The 16,776-nt window shown below is 42.6% G+C and overlaps 1 protein-coding gene across 2 annotated transcripts in view; it reads left to right on the top strand.

Annotated features, from left to right (window-relative positions):
* Positions 1–16,776, top strand: part of HUNK (hormonally up-regulated Neu-associated kinase) — a 77,587-nt gene that overhangs the window by 43,650 nt on the left and 17,161 nt on the right. For both annotated transcript variants that reach the window (XM_080376351.1, XM_080376350.1), the window contains exons 3-5: positions 4,014–4,069; positions 9,552–9,687; positions 11,505–11,632. In XM_080376351.1, coding sequence (XP_080232477.1) covers positions 4,014–4,069; positions 9,552–9,687; positions 11,505–11,632 — 320 coding nt within the window. The remainder of the gene's footprint in view (positions 1–4,013; positions 4,070–9,551; positions 9,688–11,504; positions 11,633–16,776) is intronic.

Genomic DNA, 16,776 nt, shown 5'->3' with positions numbered 1-16,776 from the left:
GACTAACTTGTACTGTAATAGTTAGACACTCTCAGCATCATGGAACTAACCCCTCAGGAGAAGGCAGAATCTTTTGTTCCTTTAGTATTTAATCAGAGGATATTTTGAAGCTTTTCAGCAATGAATGCCAAAAACTTGTGTAAGGGGGGGGGGGGGGGGGGGAATCCTTTAGCCCTATTTTATGAGGAGCTGTGACAGTAAGAAACAAGGTCAGATTTACTTCAAGGAGGAAAACTGATGGTCTCCAGCAACTGCATTTCTTTTCCCCAACTCAACCCCACACAACGTGGCGTGTGCTGCTGCCATAAGGGAGGGCTTGCCCAGCCCTTCCAGTTGCAAACCCACCACAAAATGCAAACCACGTGCGAAACTATGAGGCTCTTTGAGTCCGCAGGGACCAGCATGTGTATCTGATGTTCAGTGCTCTGGGTCTTCTCATTGACTTCAACAAGGACTTCAATTGCTCTGCGTGTCATAGCTGGTAACTCACATTCTGCCTTGCAGTATACAGCTATTAAAAACATGCAAAAACCTCCACTGACTAAAATAAATAAGGAATTATGTTTACTTTCATTTGTTAAGCCATTGATAATATAGTGCATGAAATTCAGGGTTCCCTAACACTTTTGATACTACTCTCTCCATTGCAATGAATTAATGTAAATGTTCAAACAATGCAGCAATTCAGATAAGCCTCTCTTTTTGTTAAATGTAACTAAAGTTTGCATTGGACAGAACTGACATCCTAAAGCATTTAGGAAGTTTGGGGAAAATCAGTCCTGTCTGTAGGGTGAACTCAAGGCATATGTGTAGTTGGATCGTACCACTGCACTTTTTGTCAGAAAGAAATGGTGGGTAACCTGGTGCATTGTTAAAGTCGCCTAAGGTATTCACTGAATAACCCTTCTGTCCTGATGGCCACGGATCTTGTCCTGACATGCAGGCTCTGTTTGCCCTTCTGCTGTTCTGGCTGTTGATAGCTGCCATCCGTATGTCCCACTGCCAGCTTGCTGCAGGGGGTCGGGCTGCCCAGGGGTCCTGCCCTCAGGTCCACATCTATGTAATAGCGGTTCTCCAACTATGGCTTAGTCTGAGGATTTTTGGTTTGGTTTTGCACGGCTTTTGCTGCACGCCTCTAAGGCTGGTTTGTGTGAAAACTTCTCGTTAGGTTGCATCAAGGAGTAAAAAACGATTGGCCTAGCTCCTGGTGTCACACACAAAAAAAATGCTTTCATTGACATGGGTTGACAAAAATGTGCATATGGACTATTATATCAGTTACTACTTCCCAGCAAATGTGCTGAGAATAGACATATGGGTAAATATCTTTAATTAACCAGGTCTGATTGCACTCTATACTCAGGCTATATTTATTTTTTAATTTTTTTTCCTATAATAGCTTTAAAATGCCCTGAAATATTTACCTTTAGTTTTATGTTTTTAACCCTGAATCCTTTTAAATATTTTTTCTTGTGTTTATGTTTAATCCTCCTGTCACTCATTTATTATTCTAATTGCCTGCATGCCTTTTCTCCTCATCTTACAGCTTTCATCTTTCCATTCCCTTGCCTTTAAAGTCTTACCTCTTCTTAGCTAATGTTTAATATACTCAGAGCTTCCAAATGTTTTTTCTCCTTGCTTTGAGATGTTGCAATGTGTGACCCAAAGCTCCACATTCTTCCGTTAATTTCAGTTTAGTTTTGGTTGGTTTTTTTTTTTTTTTTTTTTTTTTACCCCTTCCTCTTTCCCATACTGTTTTTTTGGCAGTCTCTCCAGTTAAATTCCCAGCCCCGATATCTTTCTAGAGGCTAATCGCACTGTCTGTGAAAACCTCCACCTGCAAGCAATAAAGATGTGAGATGTGAAGAAATAAGCCCTTCTTTGGCAGTAGGGGGAAGCAGAAGCGGGTTGATCCGGATCCATCTGGCAGGGCACATCTCCTCCTTGTATGAAGCCATTTTGCAGCAGCAGCTGCTGCCCTCCGAGGGAGGCTCATTTTGGAGGTTGCAGGGCAGTGGGTCTGCAGTGCAGTTGCAGCATGTGGAGTCTCCTTTGGATGAGGAGAGGGATGCTGTGGGTGAGGAGAGGGATGCTGTGGGTGAGGAGAGGGATGCTGTGGGTGAGGAGAGGGATGCTGTGGGTGACAGCTGGGCTCTTGGGGTGCACAGCCTGGAGCCAGCGCTCGCCCTTGGAGCAGGAGCAGGGCTGGAGAGTGGGCTCTTTGTAGGCTGGGTCTTGGTTCAAAACCTGGCCAAATGTGGTTACATCTTTGTTCTGTTATTTGAAATTAGCTGTTACTTTTAACGTGGCTGGTTTCCTCAAGGTAACGCACTGGGTTATTGCCAGGGAGGGAGCATAATCCCCTCCTGTCTCTCAGGCTGGTGCTTTATTGCCTGAGTTACATTCCTTCTCCAAGAAGACGACTGGTGCAGAAGACACTCCTCTCCTGAAGATGCGTTCAGCTGGACATTCTAGGAAAGCCTGGATATCGCCCCTGAATACCTGAAATTTGCAAAATACTCTCCTTTGGTAGATTCCTGTAGTATTTCCCCTGTTTCTTTCCACATGTGTCAGCAAGGAAAATCTGCAAGAAATGCTTACTAGGGTGTAGAAGCATCTGGAGAAGGTACTTGTGGTCGTATTGGTGAAGTGAGTGGCATCCTACCTGCAAGTGCTTTCCTGCCTCAGGTTTATTTGAAACACAGCATGGATGTAAAGTGAAATGGAGAGGAACGTTTTTAAAAAGGCTTGGAGTTGATGACAGCTGTTTTTCTTTCTTTCCCAGATCCTTTCTTGTGGAAGTACTTGGTGTGATTTGGTTGGTTTACTTGTCTTATTTTATTAAGCCTTATATCTTCATCTGTAATAGAGGCATCCTTCATTACTCCCTTTGCCTTACAAAGGCAAAATACCATGGATGTCACTGACTTCCCATAATTATAGCTGATGGCTTTATTATCCAGATTTTTCTGAAGCGTGCTGGGAGAAGCATCACTGCCCATCTGAGCTATTGATATCCCGGCATGGTGATCGTTAGACATATTTAATGTCTGGATGGAGGAAAAAATCTTGTGATAAAGACACAGCCAACTGCTCGAAGTCATGAACAAGTTGTGTAGCAACCCAAAGGATTTTTTTCATATTATACTTAATGCTTAGTCTGTACAGTTTGGTGTTTTGGGGTGTTTGTGTGTGTCTGTGTGAGATCTCAGGAATATTTTTCTCAGGTAGAACATGGCTTAGGAAAGCACAACCATGTTCTTAAGTGATGAAGGGGTACATGTAAAGCGTTGGTTGTCTTGTAGAAGGAGACTGCTTTCATTTTATCCTCTCCTTCCCAAAACTGGTCCAGGCCCTGATATGTACTGTGGCTCTGTGAGGTCAGGCATGGTGGAGAAAGCACTATATGTGGCACTTGGAAAATCTGTGTGGTTTCTTCTCTCAGCTTTGTTACTGGCCTTCTGGATGGCATTGGGCAAGTCATGTCAGTCCCTTAGCCTCAGTTTTCACCTCTATCATATGAGAGTACCAATGCTGACCACCCCTATAAGGAGTTTGGATGCTTCATCCCCAAGGAAGGTTGATTCTGGTCTCCCTTGCAGATGGTAGCAGTGGATAGACGTTTGACTCCTCAGATAGATCCCTGCAGAAGAGTAATGAGAAAGTGACTTCCAATTCCAAAAACATATATTAGAAATGTTTCCTGTGTCTTAAGATTTCTGCAGACTTTTAAGTACATGAGAATTCTGAAGAACCTGATTAATTACAGGATGTACTGACAAACGTTTATAAAGTAATTTTGTGCCTGAAGAATAGGTGGGAAACTGTGTGAAATCACTGGTAATTTTGGAGAGGAGATAATGCACGGGGCTTTCTGCTTTGAATGTGGAACCGTGTGTGCTGTTTTCATGATACGTGTTATTATATATGAATCTTGTAAATACACTGGTGAGAGTGATGGGAAACTGCTTCGTTATTTTGGAGGCTCACTCAAAATATTTTATTTCTTTCAGAGACTTGAAGATAGAAAATCTGTTGCTAGATGAAGACAACAATATCAAGCTTATTGGTATGAAACCAGTTTGGCAATTCCAGTAATTAAAATTGGTAGTTTTGGAAAGAGAGTTTTTGAGACTTCATAATCCTCCATGTGACAACTGCTAATGTTGCTGCAGAGAGGAGCTGAGAGAGTATAGATAGCAATCAAGCTGTTCCTGACAGCATCTTGTGAAAAATTGTTCCAAGTAATTCATCTTTAACTGGGTATGGGAATAATCCTACATCTTTTAACCAACAGCTTTCATATTCAAATCAGGAACTTTCTAAAGAATTAAAGAATTGACACTACAGAAGTAATTTATTTTATTATCTTGATAATTTCATATTTACTAAGGGTTGGATTCTGCCCCCATATGCATATGCTTCCGCTGAAGTCAGTGGGAGTTGCACACATTTTTAGCAGCTGGCAAAATTTGGTACTATATTTATATTCATTAAATTTGCTTCCAGCACCCAATACAAAATTGGTTTAGAGGGCTGTTAAAAAATAAAAAAGATCAGTGATAGAGTCTTGATTGTATTCGGGTATCAGCTGTAGGCAGTGCTCGATTCATTCAAGCTGTGCAGACATTTTAGATTAATCATCGGTGGGTATAGTCTCTCACTGCCTCTGCGTAACTCCCATTAATGTTAATGTGGGCACTGAAAAGAAAATATTCGCTTCATAAAATAAACCCCAAACATCTGTTTATATTTATCTCCATGCCTACAGCATGTGTCTGTAGTTCCAGGCTTAAAAACTCAACTACTTTCTTTCTTCGGAAGGTTTCATGATCTGAAAAGTGATGAAAAGCACTTAACATTCAGGTCAGCTGGACACTCACTGTAACGTATAAAGCACACGCATTTCCAAACAAACAAGAAGAGGATAGCAATGAGATCTGAAATACTCAAAATTTACATAGGGCATTCAGTCTTCGGAAATACTACCCCGACTTTTAGTCATTACTCCGTAGTAAATCAACTGACTCTGAGCAAATAATAGCAAAGGAGAACTCTGCACTACCTCAGCTACGGGTCAAGAGGATACTGATATGTTACCATGAATCATTCATCAGTAATGATGGATACCACCCATTATCTTGATTTAGCAGATAAGTGAGACCAGATGGTTTACAACAGTGCTATATGAACATCTGATAGATTTAAAGAATTTTTATAACTTTCCTGTTACTGGGTGTTTGATTACACAACAGTATGTGAACTTGACATCCAAACCCAGACCTAATCAGATGATACATGTACAAGTAAAACTCACATGCCAAAAAAATTACTTCAGAACTGTTCCAGCAGTTTCATTGGCTTCGGTTGCACAGAAAGGTCTCCTCGCAGTGGGTGGTGTGGGAAGAATAGAGAAAAGAGACAGTTTGATTTTCCGTAGCCTCGCTAGCATTGAAATAAATTGTCCTCAGGTCTGCAGCCTGATGTTTTAAGCAAAGCAGATTGTGCACAGTATGTATTTTAAAACAAAGCAATTAAATTCCACGTCCAACTGGGTATGTTACAGAAAAATAAAGGTTGTTTTATTAGTAATAATTTCGCTGTAAGTAAAACCAGATTTAATATCACAGTCAGCTCATGCTGTATCTCAGTAGCGATGCTGGTGATCTCTGGTTGTTCACCTTGAGGAAGCAGTGCCTCTGTTCTGCATGCTCTCTCTGCTGCACTTGCAGGGAAAGCTGGAGTGGGGGCTGCAGAAACCATCCTCGTGTCCCTGTGCAACCTCTCCTCACCATTTTCCAGGTGGCAGCAGAAGTAGTGCTTGCACTGCTATGCAGTTTTCCATTGCCACCAGGGTTTCCCAGGACAAGGAAAATTTTCCAGCACCCATCTGTGGCTGGCGAAATGGACCACACAATTTATAGACCAAATAATTTCCTCTTCCTCCTCCCTGCCTGTTCCCTCACTCAGCTCAGTCAGTGCTTAGTACAATATTTTATGTAGTCTGTCTTTCTAGAAATGTAATGAATCAGTTGTGTCATCACATAGTTCTGCCCAGGAAGGTTCTTCAGGAGGGAAGAACATGTTTTGAGGAATTACGTGCTGCTTTTCATGCTTGGGAGAAGAGACTTTAAGCTACAAAACCCACTCACATTAACAGCTGTGGGGTCGGAGCTTGGTCTCCGTGTCTTGTACAGCAGCAAACACACTAGTACCTAATGAAAATATTGCTTTTATAAAACTGTGAAATGAAGAAAACCCTCCATAAAGGAAAAAGAAAAGGTGAAATGAAGATTAAAAATGTAGCAGGAAGTGACATTGAAAGTCTCTGCTTGTTCATGCATTTCAGTGAGAAATGAATCCCTTGAGTCCCTTTCTTCACCCAGCTTCTTAATGGCACCTTGCTTTTGTTACTCGTTTTAGCTGCGTGACGAGATGGTTTATAATATGTTCTTAGATAGTATTATTAGAAAAATTCCCTTTGCTGTGCTTAGTGGACTTATTCTTAGCTGTCTGTTAAGTCTCAAATCTAAGAACATCAGGACTGGAAATGCTGGAAATAACTCACTTCATCTGCCAGCCTGTGGTGCCAGGTGTCTGATAAAGATGCCATGAAAAGCCGCTCGCAGGCCATGAGAAGTCCTTGGCATCCTGCTCGAGTACCTGTGGCACCACAAACACCCTGCCAATATATAGCTCTGCTGAGATCTGTGGAGCTCTGCTGGTCAGACTTGTCCACGAGCTTGGTGCTAAGGCTTCTGTTATTTAATAACTCTTTCCCAATTCTAACTGTCACAGCTTGAGATAGCCATTTATCCATAGCTTGATGTTGATTTCCTGGAGGCGTTAAAGAGTAGTAGTGTAATGCGATACTTCGATAGTACGAACGGTGGGGGTGGTGGAGTTGCCATGTCATAATATTTACTTTGGAAAACCAAGTGTGGCCTTTGATCTGAATTCTGTAATTAGCTCGGCTTATTGAAAGGAAGCCCAAGGCAGAGGCAGGAATGGCAGTGAAATTATCAATGCCGGTGGTAATAATGTTCTTACCAAGATCAGCAGTGCATCCTTAATAAAAATCACGCTGCGATCGTGATGTGCTGCCACAGTGTTAATAACAATATTTCCATTTCTTTTGCAATAAAACCCCTGTCCCCAGTGTGCATGCATTTGTGCACATTCTGCATTTCAAGAGGCACTAGGGGGAAAAAAAAAAAAAAAAGTATACCAGCCTAGACTAAAAGAATGAGCTGAAAAAGATGAGTAAGATGTATATAGTTTAAGCAAGTAAGATAATGAAGAGCACCACTAGAGCATACTTCCATTGATAGTGATAGAGTGATGCAGATTTACACCATCTCAGAATATAGCCCTTTGATTGTAATACTTTGATTGTAAAATGTTGTATTACAGTCAAAATAATTTTGAGGTGGTATGACACGGTAGGGTAAAGACCATGAATAATGCTGCGTTGAGATGTTATTTCTAGGAATTAAAAAAAAAATATTTTACAGTTGATATAACTTGTCTCAGGCCATAGCTAATAAATATGTTGATTAAGTAAGTGGATCCTCGGAAGTATTTGTGTAAGCCTCAGGAGTAATACGCATCTAGCAGAGATGATTAAGCAGTGTCCAGAGACAATTGTTTTCCATCAGAGACAAGGAAATTGTCTTGATCCACCCTTCAGTTTTCACAATGTTCTTCAGCAAAACCCCTTTGAGCCTCTTTAGATGTTTAATATGGTGATTCTTGTCTCTTTTATGCTTGTCTTGCTCTCAAAGATGACTTTGGGCACTCCAGCTCACGTAGTCATCTTTATAATTACATTTTTTTGTAAGCATCATTATTATTTCTTTTGCCTGGTTTTGTGAGGGAAGGAAGCTTATGTGACTGCCCTGTCAGGGCTCTTCTGATCCCTCGAGGAACTCCTGTCTGATTTCAGCCAAGTTTAACGTGGTGCGAAAGCTAAAGGCTGGTACTTCAAATCTTAAGCAAATAAGTAGGGAGGAGGGACAGGAGAGAGGCCCACATTAATGACTGTGGGGAGAGAGTGTTGCATGGGCCTGCGAGATGTGATGCTTTTAGCTCAGCTGAGCAGGTGGGTAGCACACCCAGAAAGCTGCTGTTCTGCGAGACACGTAGATGCAAGACATAAGCCTATAGGAAGAGTCTGCCTCTCCTGCCTCGTGTATGTTTAAGACGGTTTTCATTTTAAAGGCGCATGCATTCTGGGAATTTTTAAGACTAGATCAAAAAAAAGGAAAGAAACAAATCAGATGTAAGTGTTCTTAATAGCAGTATTTTAGTTGTTGCAGCTGTCATCAGTAACAAGCTATTAATAAATGTGAACCTCTTTGTGACCTCCCCTGCTCCGCTACTCCTGGATATGTTCCCCAGCAAAGGCTGTTGTCCTGGCCCGTCAGCTTTGCCCATGTCATCCTCCTCTTGCAAGCTCGTCTTGCTTCTTCTCCTTATCACATCAAGTTGTTTGACTTAACTTTCAGGACACTTTACAACCTCTCCTCACCATCTATGTCAGCCGTGGTTTCATAATTGCTTTCTCCCTTTCCGGGGGGGGGCTACCACTAAACCGGGTGGGCTTGCACTCTCCTGGCTGCACATTGCCCCCAGCTGCTTCTGCTGCTTCTGCTGCTGGTGCGACTCTGTCTGCCTTTCTTTCCTTGCTTAGTGGTTTAATTTTTAAGATCCTTCCCTAAACCCAGCACGGCCTGCAGCCATACCAGCACCAGAGCAGACGGGAGGTTTTGGGAACACCCTTCTCGGCGCCAGCCTGGTCCTGGGTTGGCTGAGAGCACTTGGGAAACTGCAGCCTCCTCCAGTGCAGAGAGGCTCCCTCTTGTCTCCAGTCAGCTCATGGTGCCAGCCTTTGCCAGTCCCTTGTTATTAATGCCAGAAAAAGTGTCAGATACACCCAGGGGCCAGAAATACAGTAATTCAGGGCAGAAGTTGGGGAGGGGGGAGCCAAAGCAACACATTCCTCTTCTTGCTCCAAGATCTCCCTGTGATATTTTAGAGCTGAAACGCTGAGTCTGCAACCCTGTGCATTTGTGCATCGCCACAGTAGTCCCAGAAAACAATAACCTCTGCCTTATAGCTGATGGTTCATTTACACGATTTAGAGGAAAATGTTGAAGAAGTCTCACTTAAACTTAGCCTCTGCATAACATACTGCAGCAGTATGGAATCCATGACAGCCTGAGGTGGCCTTCTGCCCCATGCAATGGCATCACGTAGTGCTTGGGACAAGCTCAACAGTGGTTGTTACCATCCATGAAATGTAGTTGCTTTGTGTATGAAATTGATAATTGTGCATGTTCTAAGACTTTTGTATTGTTTCTGGAAATCTCTGGTTATTTAGCACCTCAGAGAAACAAATTATATTATATAATGTTTTTGCATGTGGGTGATTTTTTTTCTTAGGCAGTTCATTGCTTAACTTTTGGAAAAAAATGTACTTTCTTTCCTTGTGTTCTAGTGTCGTTTTACTGTATGTCTCTTTCATAACTCTCTCCCTGTGCCTTTCACAGACTTTGGATTGAGCAACTGTGCAGGCATCTTGGGTTATTCTGATCCATTCAGCACCCAGTGTGGGAGCCCAGCATATGCAGCCCCTGAACTTCTGGCAAGGAAAAAATACGGGCCCAAAATAGACGTTTGGTCCATGTGAGTTACTTCGCTAGTTTATAATTGTTACTACTGTTACCACTACCCATTGCTCAAATGAGAAACGTTATTCGTGTGTTTGGCTACTCTGAGCAAGAAAAGCTGTTTAATTAGCATGACTCTCTGAACTAAATTACACAGATATTTTCTTCTGAAAGAGATCTTTTATGTACCTGGATATAGATTACTAGAACATACAGCATAGAGAGACTGCAGTAAAGCACAGCTGTTGGTCAGTGATGTTCAGACATAGTAGAAGGCATGGCTCTGGTACAAGAGGGCCAAATACTTTTCTTGTTTTCCCCGAAGGATTCTCAAGCATTCACGTGGGCTTCGTGCACTACCCACAGTCAAGTGGAAATGTGATACCAAGTCAAGTCATCACTTTGAAAGGACCGTCATTAAAGGGGAAATAAAAATGGCCAAAAACTTGTGAGCCTTTGTGAGCTTACTAGTGTTCAGACAAAAGAACAGACAGAAGTCCCTGTTGCCAGAGGTAGAAGAAGCTACAAAAATATTTTGGAGTTGGTGAATTTGTCCTCAGTACTGCTGTAGACTGTGCAATTCCCACTACCTGCCAGTTGGCCCTGGACATGGTATTGGTTATCCATTGATAAATCAGTTGAGTTTTAGCTTTTGCTTTAGTATCAATAAGTTTTCCCTGACCAGGTGGGGATAATACCATTTGTGTAAATTTCAGTAAAATAACAGAATTACGGTTATTCCCAAGTTGAAGTATTTGGAATGCCTGGAAAACGTGAAGAACTGTATAAGCACTACTATTGCTAAGGAAGATTGGCCAGTGTTTAGATATTAGACGAGGACCTGTGTCAAATTCATCTCTCAGTTTGACCTGGTGGGTCCCCTGTTGCACTTCAAGGCTCTTTAGAACTTCATCCCCTGCTGAAGCCTAATTTACAGTCTGTCCTTGGAGGAGACCCACAGCTATCATTGTATGGCTACTGAATTTCTCACTCCAGCAGCGAGCCATCCATCCACATCAAGGGTGATGAGTACTAGCCCTGAGGAATGCAGGCAAACAGAGCACAGTCATTCTTGTAAACCATTTGAATTTCTCCAGTAATAAAATCCTGCTCTTTTTTTTTAATTGAAAAAACCCAGAAAATATGGTTAACTCCTACTTTTCCTCATAGCTGAAAAAAAGGTGTCTGTGATCACTATTCATGATAGTGCCTCGTGTTAGTTTCTTTCTGTTCACATATGTGTGTTCAGCAGACTAGGGAAACAGATTCCCAAAAGGGAGGTGTTCCATTCAAATTGGATTTAAAGCCCTTTTAAGAGGAAAAAGAAGAGTTCCAACCCACTTTTCATTGCGGACTTTTCTGGGTATAAACAAGCAGTAAGCTTACTGCTCTGAAAAATGTCATTGTTCACACCTGATCTTTGGGCTGCACCAGAGGGCGTGGAGCTCACCTTTGGGTGCTCCACCAGGACCTGCAATGTCCCTGTTGCTGTGGGCAGTCATTCCACGCCAAGGGCAGCACCAGGACAAGGTCTCCAAAAGCAGTGTTTTTGTGCAGCCTGAGAGACTTAATTGTGGTGTGGCATTTAGCCGAGGAGTTGCCTAAGAGCTGGACTCAGTTCTGTGGCTCCCAGCTTATGCCCTGCACGTTGTGTGGCCCTCCATGAGCAAACCTCTGGGAATTCTTGCCCAAATTGTTGTGTGCAACAGAAGAGAGCGCTTTTTTTTTAATCTTTTTTAAAAGCTGTCAGACATTCAAGATGAAGTACAGTCACTAAATCCTAAGCTTATGTTTTCCCTTGTTCTTGATCATTTTCTCTACATTTTCTTTTAGTGGGGTGAACATGTATGCAATGTTGACTGGAACATTACCTTTTACTGTGGAGCCATTCAGCTTGAGAGCTTTGTACCAGAAAATGGTGGACAAAGAAATGAACCCTTTTCCCACCCAGCTCTCTGCAGGTAATCCAGGGGGTGTGCTAGGACCTGTTCGGATCCAGTTGGTCAGAACTGTTGTGGGATTGTGAGTCATGCTGCTGACATGGCACACTAATAAATGCTCCTTTTTTCATTTTAGCCTCCAACAGATCTGCGGGAGTTGCTGTAGTATAAGTACTTTTGCTTTGACTTCTGTATGTAAGCTGGAGAAGTGCCAAGTTGTGCTGAATGTGAGAGAAGAACAAACCTGTGAAATTCTGTGAAATTGCTTTTGTAGAGTAGTTGGTCAGTTTTGCTCATTCAGATGATTTTACCATACAGGATGGATGCAAGGATGCATCACTTTGAAATAATAGATTCCTGGGCATTATCATGACTAGGGCTGAGTGATAAGCTACCTTGAATGACCTCAGGTTTATTACAGAATAATGACATGCATGCAAAAAATTATTTGGGGACAGTGACCTGTGATAACCTTTGTGTGTTCACAAAATGCAAAATTGTTGATGTCTTAGTATTAGAAATATTAATTCCTACATCAGAGCGATGTCACTAGGCAACAGGATCATTTTTCAGCTTATAGCAAGACCGTTGTCAGCATTTGGAACAAACTCTGTTTTGTAGTTGGTTATTTTTGTATGCTAAATTAGTTGTTCATAGAGAGCTTCTGTTCTTCTTATCTGGCAGCCTGTTTACAAGGGACGTTCAATAAAATTAAAAGATGGCAAATAAAAAAAGGATAAGAGAGCATACATTTTTCACTCAGTACACTAAGGATAGCAACCATTGTTACAACTTGTAAGAAAAACCCCTTGAAAGTTGTGTCACAAGTTGAATTCTTCCAAGTACAGATTTACCTGCATATGGAAGAAGTAGGTAGTGAAGGGTTTTCTCACACAGGTTATCCATGGGTCGAGTGGAGCATGTTGTTCCTTGTTCAGTCAGCATCTGTATGAAGTACACTTTTCCTGCCAGCAGTTCATATTGCTGGCATGTTGTAAAGTGGTAGGTTTACAAGTGAGGTGGGATGCTGCAAGTCTTGTCGCTATTTGGTGCAATTAGAGTGTTTGGTATTTCCATTCTGGAGACTTTCCATTAGGATTCAGTTGCACAAAATGACTATTTTAATGTTCTAGCACATGCTCTAAAGCCCCACTGAGTAAATTAAAAGAAAGATTATAGTGACTGCTTCATGCTGTACTGATCTAGATGCCAAATCCTGCATTGATTGCAAAGTTGCTCTTGAATTTGGGGACTTGCATGTGATAGTAAATATTTTCCAAGTTTGGCAAAAAATTTACCAAACTTACCTCCTGGAATGAGGCTGTTAGCAATAAAAAGCAGTGATATGGTGGCCGTGTAGTGTCTTTGAACCAATGAACTGTTTCCCTGATCATTGTTTTCTTTCAGTCTTCTTTAAGTGGGAGATTTCACTGACTTCATTGGGACAACCCAGTTGTTAAAGGCTGAATCACCCACAAAAGGCCTGTAGAAAACCAGACCTTGGGTAGCAAAAAAGATAACATTACTTTTGACAGGTTTCATTCATCCTATCATTTCATAATGGAGATTAAATTTTCTCACAACTGTGTCTCTGTAGCATTTCTAGCTCACTGATGCTATGGTCTCCAGTGAAAACAGTATTTTCTTTATCCTGTGAGAACTATAGCATCTTGAAGTTTCAGAGATGGTCGCAAATTAATGGAATAGATTTGAATGTGTTAACCTTTATGGATTGTGAAGAAAGGTACGCATCAGTTCTTGATCTAAGTCATTGGCATTGTGTGTTCACTGAGATGGCAAACTGTGATTTAAGGTGACATTTGTTCTTGCAAGGGTTAGGCTTTGGGTCAGTTGGTAGAAACTCTGCTCCTCTGCTCTGCAAATTGTTGTGTTCGTTAACCTCTTAGGTTTATAGGTCTTTTTCTTTAATCAGGTTTTCTTTTCCTGTACATTCACATACAGAGTAGAGCTTTTTTTGCAGGAGTCTGTTTTGCTTGTTCAGGACATTGTCTTTCAATATTTAATTTCACAGTTACTGAGCACGCAGTACCATCATAAAAGTAGCCGGTCTTATCACTAAGCAAGAGTATATTTTATCTGTGTTAGTTAAAATGTTGGGTGACTGTGAGCACCCAAAGCAAATGTGTAGCAACAGAGAAATTTTGGAGTCAGTGTTTGATTTTCCCATTTAGGAAAGTTTTTCATTAAGCTTCTTAAACAACACAGCTGTCTGATTATTGACTTTAGGTAAGCAGTGTTCAGTTGCTCAGGAAGCCGGTATTCACCTTGCACACGTTCCTTTTTCCCCTCAATTTATGGCTTCTGTATGCTCATGGTCTTCCTTCTGGAACAGAGAAATGAAGTGGAGACAAGAAGCGCCATCGTCTATCCATGCCTGTAGTCTGGAGGAAGGATTTTATTAGGTGCAACTCGCTCATGGCTTGTGAAATGACCTCATTGCATTTTCTCCAGCTGGTTTTCTAAGCAATACCAGTATACCTAATTATAACCAGGCACACCCTCACAGTGTGAACAAGATGCTACATTGGTTTGATTCATGGCAATGAACATGAAGACGGCAGAGGTCTTGCAATCCCCACCTGACATGCACTCTGCTTTTGCTCACTGCTGAGCTCCATGCACTCAAGGAAGTTAACAGAGAAATGCCATTTCTCATGGTGCTGGTCTCTCATTTGTCAAAAGACCAAAGTTTACCTCCAAATTACACCATGGGAACAGAATTCCACCGAGTGCTGGTCAGCGGCTAATCAGATTAGTGCTGTCCTTGAGCTCGTCGTAAATGAGGCCTCAGGTAACGAGGCCCTGACGGGGTTTGCAGTGCCCTGTGCTGCCAGCCTATTTGGTGCAGCAGGAAAAATGGCTTCAGGCACAGTGGATCCAAAAATCGATTGGGCAGCTTCGTGTTTGCTCCCTGGCGGGCTAGTTTTGCTGTCCCACAGCCGTGTGGCTAACTGGGAAAGGTTTCTGTTCTCCTCCTGCCATCTGACAGTTCAGATCAGCCAAGGTGCTGTTAGTCATCTCTTCCATGTTGCCTGGGTCTGTCTGGCCAAGGAGCTCCCAGGGGGGATCTTCTCTCCAGAATTCGTTTCTCCCGATCTGGATCTGTGGATCTTTGTGGCGCTTCACAAGCTTCATTTAATTAGTCTGCCTTTTGCCAAGGAGCGAAAAAAAAGTAACATTTTTAAGGAGACTTGAGCTGATTTGGATGGCTGAGGGTGGTGGTGATGGAGGGGCAGGGTGTTGGTTTGGTTTGGGGTTATTTATTTTGCTCTGAACCTGTGGGATACATACAGTTTGTAACACAAGAGATGGATGAAGTGCTGGAGAGAGGAGATCGGGTTCGTGGTTGGCCGTAACAGGGGGTTCGGTGCCCAGGAGGCACTGGGGGGTGGGGGACACTTCAGGACACAAGGAGGGCAGCCGCGCATCAGCTTCCAGCAGGCTTACGAACTTGGATGTAGGGTTTTCCTGCTGCTTCTGCAGTCTTGCTGTTGTAGGAAAATAACAAAAATGCTGGAAAAGATTTAAGTAAAGTATCTCACAGAAATCAACGATTTGTGAAGAGAGTTTATTAAAAAGCCAGCTGATGCCAAGCTGAACTGGTAAATACATAATCGTAACACTCTCTTATGCACATACAAGCTTCTTGATGGTAGGCCTGTGTCAAAACCGAGAGCTTCTTGGGGCCCTCTCCAGCTGATATTTGATTTTTGCAGGATGTTGAATGCTGAGGTTACCCAAGCTGTCAGGAGTTGGCACCTATTGAGTCTAACCCTGACTTATTTGAGGAGAACCCCTCCCTTCCTCATGCCTTGTCCTGCCCTGGCGTGTCAGCCCAGCCGTCCTGTCCCATACTGGTGGGGAGATCAGGGTGCCTGGGAGGACAGCCAGGCAGACACAGAGGAGGGCAGCAGGCTCATAGAGGAGAACCGGTGAAAGGCAGTGGCACCGTGCCAGTGTTCGCATTTATGCCCTTTTCAGATGAGGACATCGTGGCCTCACCAGCAGGTGTATTATTCTCCTAAAATTGCATGTGGGAACGGGGATGCATGAGGGTTTCACTGGATTGCTGGTGAAGATGTGTCGCAGCTGCTCTGCTTCAGAGGTGGTGCTGAGTGAGCGTGCTGTGGCGGTGAGACCAAATGCCTATAAAGCCCAATGGGAAGACCGCCTCATAATTGCAGTTTTCTAGTATTTAGGGGTTAGTACATCCAGTTTGATCTGCTTTGTAACACAAACCTTTAAGGGGTTTTCTTTGCCTGTACTGAGCTGAAGTAGCTGTATTGGCAAGGCTGTACTGCAGCTTACCCAGAAGACACATCCCAGAAGACACCATGTCATGCCACAGTGGTCCTGTGCTGCCACAGCCCAGGGCACCTGTGCTAGTAAGGAGGCAAGCAGACAACACGCTCAGGAGAGCGAGCGTAGGAGGGGAACTGCAGCTCTGCTGTGCAGGAAGGTGGAAAAAAGCCCCCAGGGTCCTGTCCGTCTGATCTGGAGAAAACTGTGCCACAGCCATCACTTCTGACGCTTGCTTGCCATTGACTTAATCTGGGACTCATTTGGCATCATCTCACTTGACTTTTATCTCCTCTACAAAATCATTCTGATCTTGGTTTTCCCAGAATTAGGTTTCTTTGTTTTCCGTGCAGGGAATTGTAGAGGACATAGTTAACTCTTCGCTGTCATGTAGCTGATAAACTGAAGCTAACCTCAATAACTTGAAGAGTAAGACCAGACCTAGGTAAAACAGAGTTTATTTTCAGCTCACATAGACACTTTTTGTGAGTCTTTAAGCAAATCACTTGATTTCATTGCTCCTAACCGTATAAGAAACACATGGCTTGAAAATATCAGAAAAGTACTTTTGGGTTTTTTTGCAAGAAAATCCCAAGGGATGGTTGAATGTCACTGAAAGTTGAAGGTTCAGTATCTGAAAACAGAACAAAGCTCATTAATTTTACTGTACTCTTTTAATTTGTCTAAAACCTCCTGCAACTGATTGTAGGTTGGATGGAAACCAGGAGAGAATTTGTCCTTATAATGTCAAAGGGAGGCCAATTTTCCATGTCTTCCCTCCCAGCTTTGCATCCCTACCCTCCTCTCCACTCCTACCCAGTCCATATTCGACTTTAAAACACAGC

Source organism: Falco punctatus, assembly GCF_963210335.1.
Source record: "Falco punctatus genome assembly, chromosome: 2".
In the NCBI taxonomy this organism is placed as follows: Eukaryota; Metazoa; Chordata; class Aves; order Falconiformes; family Falconidae; genus Falco; species Falco punctatus.
The sequence above is the reverse complement of the archived record's forward strand: the minus strand, read 5'-3'. Positions and strand labels throughout refer to the sequence as shown.